General features: G+C 51.7%; 1 protein-coding gene across 1 annotated transcript in view; it reads left to right on the forward strand.

Moving 5' to 3' along the window:
- Positions 1–3,626: 3,626 nt before the first annotated feature.
- CCM_06514 (nuclear migration protein (ApsA), putative) overlaps positions 3,627–6,178 on the forward strand; it is a gene marked incomplete at both ends in the record, with an annotated part of 4,920 nt that continues 2,368 nt past the window's right edge. The window contains 2 exons of the mRNA XM_006671655.1: positions 3,627–4,088; positions 4,162–6,135. Of these exons, the coding sequence (XP_006671718.1) occupies positions 3,627–4,088; positions 4,162–6,135 (2,436 nt within the window). The remainder of the gene's footprint in view (positions 4,089–4,161; positions 6,136–6,178) is intronic.

A 6,178-nucleotide genomic window follows, 5' to 3' on the forward strand; every position in this document is an offset into this window, starting at 1 on the left:
GGTGGCAACCTAGGTACCTACCTAGGTAGGTACCTAGGTAAGTAGTAGTAGTATATTATACGCTAATTAGGCTAAGAAGCCTATCTAGTACCGCTATAGTTACTAAACTATAAAGATATAGGAAAAATTAAAATAAAAATTAAAATAAAAAACCTATACTATTACCTACTTAATATAGCTTAATAATGTAGTTCCTAATATCTCTATACACTTCTATCTTAAGGAATATACCTAAAAATACTACCTTTAGTAGAAGGTATCTTACTACCTAGAGCGCTACTATTATATAGTAAGATAACGTGACTTAGTTTTTAGTGCTAATCCCGCTGCTGTTAACATAGCAGATCACGCTCCTACTAACGTAAGGTAGACTGCGCTGCTGTATCGTAGTAGATATAGAAGGTAAACTCTCTAAATCCCTTTAAGAAAAACAAAAGGCGTGCCGAGGCGCCTCCTGTGCCTACATCCCCCCCTTTTTAAAAAGGCGGTGTTAATGTAGGAAGAGAGTTGTACCTACCTAGGTAAGTACCTATGTAGGTACAAGGTACCTATGTAACTTTCGAAGGATTGGTAATCTGGCCACCGAGTCGATGATATTGGTCTGATCTCAACATCTCAACGATCACTAAGCAGTTTACCCATCTTTGAACGGACCACAACGCAAACGCAATGAAATTATGCGGTGCGAGTGCCCTACGAGGCTTGGTGGTGATTGCACGCATCAAACATTCTGCGGTGTTTGGTCCATACGAAATAGTACAGGACTTTGAGTGACCAACCGTACTATGTAAGAACGCCGCCTCGTGGCGCAAGTGCCGCACTGGGGAGGGAGTGTGGCCTGGAGTGGTTAGGGCATCAAGGGCAGCAATGGCGACGAGCTTCGGTGTTCCTTTTTCGTATTTCCTTCCTCTGCCTGGATTTCTCACCATGTTCTCGAATAATTGCAGTTGTCTTGATGACGCGCTTCAAAAATGTGGACCATTGACCATCCAGTCGCGTCTTTCATGGCCAACATGCGTAGCTTTGCGAAAAGCCTGGTCGTAATCGAATAACCAATTTGGCTTCGGTCGTGGTACTTTCATTTTCATTATGATTGTGTCGTTGTAGTCTGCAACTGTCAAAACGTTCGGAAGTGTGGCTCAAGGCAAGCGCAGTCTGGCTCATCAGTGTAACTCAACAGCTCAGGCACAACGCACCGGAGGATTACAAGGGGCGCGACTTGTGTGACGTTGATCGCGGAGTTATTCCACTAGTAAATAGTCATCAAAGTGACGTACTCGGGAGTAGTTATGTACATATGCTGCGGCTGCTATCAAAGAATATATTCTGGCTGCTTTGAATCATTCAACTGCCTAGTCGCACCAACACGCGTCTCGCAAGCCACAGTTGGCCATGCATAAAGATGGGAGTACATAGATAGGTAATCTGTCAGCTTATGCAAATACGCTCGTCCGATATGACGCATTATTTTCGGCAGCAGGGAGTGGACAAAGAAAAGAAAACAAACCCATCCACGTACCGGGTAAGTACAGCGATCAGTTGTTTCTTTGTGTTTTGTTGCGCGAGCAATACAGGCCGCTGATTGGCCGGAGAGGCCGATGACATTGTTGACATGGGGCCCTTGCACGGCAGAACATCAGTGTGGCTTTTTAGCCAAATGAGGTAGTATTATGCAGCGACGCATAATTGCGAGGCGCCTAAGGATAATGTGGGATAACGGGAGAGGATTTCAACGATTGAGTCATACAGAAATGCCGGTTGTTCTACATTGACATATCGTGATGCTGTTATGACTGTTTCAAGTGTAAGTCGTAATGACAGGTGGTGGTACGGAGTACTCGGTGAGTACAGGTAGGTACGTACTCTCTACCCTGGGTACTTCAGGGAGGAATGGGTTGCTGCAGATATGAATAAGGCCGAGTACAGAGTCAAGTGGACTTGGAGATGGGACGGTGGGGAAGGACGAGCAAGCACTGACTGGTATGCCGATTATAGAAACATGTAAACAAAGACTGTCGTCGCTGGTTGAAACAGAAGTAGCGAGAGGACGGGGGTGTCGATGGCGCAGAGCACGAGCATGGTTGGCTGAAGGCATGTCACAGCCCAGCAAGTTGTTGATAACTAATTGATAATAGATGTGATGAGGTTCTTGGTGCCTGGAACTGGCTAGCCAGTCCTGATCTAGCGTTGTCTTAATCTGGGCTGCCACTGGGCGGGCGCTGTGCCTGGATTTCTGGATCTGTTTTGCGCTGGGTCGTTCACTCAAGAGCTCTTGCGCGCCGTCTTGGGCGCGCGTCCAACATGTCTCTGCCATCTGCTTCATCACAAGATCAACGTCTCGGATGGTCTTGCAGAGACATGGCTTTGCGGATATTGGTGGCATAATTTGTACTTTTCTTTCTTTTTGCTTCGTTCGCCCTTACGTAGATGCGCAGATACAAGGCGCACAGCTGCCGCTTCTACAAGCTGGTTGGTTAGCGCGCTGCAACTCCAAGCCTGAGCCCTGCAGACACCAAAAGCACTCCCTGCAGCTCCCCATATCTCCCCTGTAATAAGCGCTGACCCAGCTGCCCACCACAAAAAAAAAGACAAACAACATCATGCACGATTGTGCGTGCTCTTCTTCTCCTCCCCCCTCCTCTCAAGGTGCTTCTTCTCCTTCGATGCCCTCCATCGCCACAGAGCTCACGCAGATCTCGTCTCCGCGCTGCTGAGTCTACATCAATTTCAAAGATCCCTTGCCTTCCTGCCGCTCATTCCATTTTCCTCTTCACATATTTTCTTCCATTTGCGACGCGTCCTTTGATATCTCGGCCCCCGCTTCGCTGTCTTTTCCTACCCGTCCGCATCTGTCTAGCCCAGTTCGCGATTCTCCTTCCGTGTCCTGTACGCCCCGAAAGAAAGCTTCGCACACGTTTAATCTAATTACTGGAAAATTGGAAAAAAAAAAAAACCATACTCCTTCAACGACTCACGACATCACCATATTCCTGCTCGACATCTGTTCGACCTTCGATTCGTTCTTTTAATATCCTTTTCTTGTCCTACCTGCTCGGTCAAATACGAAAGACAAGTACTATTACGGGTGGCGCAAACCCCGGAAAATAAAACGACTCGAACCTGTTTTCCCTTCTTCTCTGGTCCGGCTTGGCTAACGGCCCAATCAACAACACGCGTCATTCCAGCACAAGCTTCTGCGGCGCCTAACCCGACCGGACACTGTGCGGCGCATTTTGCAGCCCCCCTCAGACTGCGAGCCCAGCACAGGCATACAAAACCAAGTTCTCTTTACTTGCCTTCAACAATTCGACCTTCTTCCGTTAGTCTCGCCGAAATATCTGGCTTGTCTGCTCAAATCGGTGCCGCAATCGTCCCCATTTCCGTACCGCTGGACCTGCGTCTTGTCTCTCCTGACCCCTGCTTGATCCTCCGCTTTCGACGCAAGGGGCCTTTCAATTAGCATTACACTTTTCCAGCTTCCGAGCGACTGCAGACAAAACACGTCTCCTCCTCAGAGCTCTCTCCGTCATCGTATTGCCCCCTCTGCAACCAACACCCACCAGCTTCCCGGCCAGCTTCATGGTCCCCCGCTGGCCTTAGGCGGTCCTTCTGTTGTTTCCTTCAGTATGGCCTCGTCTATTGCCTCGGCCAGACCCAATCTCGCTGCGCCTGTCGACGAAGATGCAGCCAACGACCCCTTCGTCACCAGCACATCCTCTGCTGTCCACCATCGCTTCTCAGCTTTTGACCATGAGCTCTTTGCTGCTGGGCCAGGCTCTTCACCCCGCCAGGCCAAGCGCGCCCTCGAGGCACATATAGCCGAGACCGAGCGCCGCCTTGATGAGGCGGGCAAGCTTGGCACTGCTCTCGTCTCCCAGCGTAAGGCGCTGGCCGAGCAGTTGCAGGAAATTGACAAGCTCCAGGCACAGGGCGAATTGGGTCCCGAGCTCCGCCAAAAGCTGGTCGAAATCGAGCGCGAATACAACGATTTGGCTCGCGAATCCGCGCGCGCTTTTCTACCAAAGAGGATCCCTTCTAATGAGAATGGTCCCGCCACACCATACGCACCCGACGGTCGTACTGGCAGGGTACGTTTCCTAGTTCGCCTATTTTCTCCAAACGAGCATTTTGCACCGTTTCTAACTTGTTCCCGTTACACAGCGCTCCATCAGCCCTTCCAAGTTCGATGGCCATGCCACCGGCTCTCCCACAAAGCTCACAGTTCCCAAACGTAGGGCTAGGAACCAGCAGTCCAATCGTATACACGACATTGAATTTGCCGCCGAAATTAGTCAATCGCTCATCGCACAGGTCCGCAATCTGCAGTCCCTTCTTTCCGAACGGGAAGAAGAAGTCAAGACCCTGCAAGGCGAAAAGTCCCGACTCGAGATTGATACCGAAGGCTTGTACCAGCGCCTCAAGACACTCGATGAGAGCGAGCACCGCTACAAGGACGAAAATTGGAACCTCGAGACCCGCATGCAAGAAATGACCTCGTTGCAAAAAGAAGCCTCCGACAAGGAAAAAAAATTGAGCCAGGCCCTTGGCCTTGCCAAGATGGAAAAGACGGTCGCCCAAAAGGAGCTCGACGAGGTCAAGGCCTCCCACGCGAAACTCACCGAGGATCATGCGGCTGCTATGAAGCTCCATGACATCGAGCTTGGCTCTGCCAAGCGCAATCTTACCTTGGGCGAGGATGAGCGTACCTCTCTTCAGAAAAAGATTGACGATTTGACTGGTCAGAATCAAGAGCTCGCCAGAGCCTTTTCCGCGCAACGCGGCCGGCTGATGAATCGTGAACTCGGTTCTGGATTGAGCGACGAAGACTTTGATACAGCGACCGAGAATGCTACTCCCGAGCACTCGCCTCCGCCTTCCCCAATCAAGGGCACTCCTCGACACGCTGTCTTGGAAACAGAGACTGTCAAAACTTCTCTGGGCCACGCACAAAGGACAATTCAAAGTCAAAGAAACCAGTTGCACCGCGAAAAGACGGAGAAGCTCGAGCTACGTCGCATCATTCAAGATCTGCGCGACGATTTGGACAAGCTGCGAGTCGACGCTGGCGGCAACACGAGTGCCAACCGCCGTCGCAAGGTCGACTCGAAGGAATTTAAGCGCCCTTCCAAACTTCTTGGTAGCATGCGCTCCGGCAAGCATGAGATTTTCCTGGATGACCCTGAATGGGAGGAGAATGACGGCAACTCGCCTACTGGTAGTCCTACTGCCGCAAGACGGAGCATTCTGCCCTCCACAGAACCGAGCGACCATTTCGAGACTGCCAACGAGGCCAGCGAATCTGCGTTTGAGACGGCCAACGAGCGCGCAACTGAGACGGACGACTTCCAGACTGGCCACGAAGACATGTCAGATAGTGATGGTGCCGCAACCGAGACTGAGTCTAGAGGCTTCGGCAGAATGAAGCAAACCCCCAACTTGCCTGCTGGTCTTGCTCGCCTGAGCAGCCGCGAATCTTTCCACAGCACTGCTTCAACCTCTGCTGACGAGGCTCTTGATATCCTGCCTGATGTGCGCACGCCTACTGGCACCGTCTCGTCCACCAGGAGTCGCTTTAGCCTCAGCCGTCTGCCTTGGTCTCGTCGCTCTCGCCAAAACAGCGAGGAGCCCGCCGTTCAGAGTAGCCCAGTCAGCCATGCTGGTAGTGCAGGTACCCCGCGTGTGGCTGGTCAGAGCTTATTTGCTGAGCTTCAAGACTTTGACGGTAGTGAGGATGAATCCGTGGGTGGCACGCCCCGCACGCGTACCGTCCGATCCGTCACCCCCGGGTCTACGCGCCGCACGCTCTCACCCGCGCCTCCCATGCCTCGACGCGCTGTCATGGTCGACAGCTCAACAATGACGGAACCGTTCTCTGTGCTGCCCCAAACTGTGGAAGCAATTCGGCCTACCTCTTCGGGCTCCGTCATTTACGCAAACCGAGAGTTGCCAGAAGGACGATCGAGCTATGCCACGACGACTGAGACAGATGCATCGCGCCCTGCGTCCGCTTTGTCCAACAGCGACATGCACGAAGAGATTGCCCGCTTCCCTATTCCACCAAATGCTGTGACCCCCAAAGAACTGGCTTTTTCTTCTATGCAGACCCAGTATACCGAGCCCCGCGAAGCATTTGCCGTACCGCCTACCTTGAAGATGTCCAATATTCTGGCCGAGCACA

Source organism: Cordyceps militaris (genome assembly GCF_000225605.1).
Source record: "Cordyceps militaris CM01 unplaced genomic scaffold CCM_S00005, whole genome shotgun sequence".
NCBI lineage: Eukaryota > Fungi > Ascomycota > Sordariomycetes > Hypocreales > Cordycipitaceae > Cordyceps > Cordyceps militaris.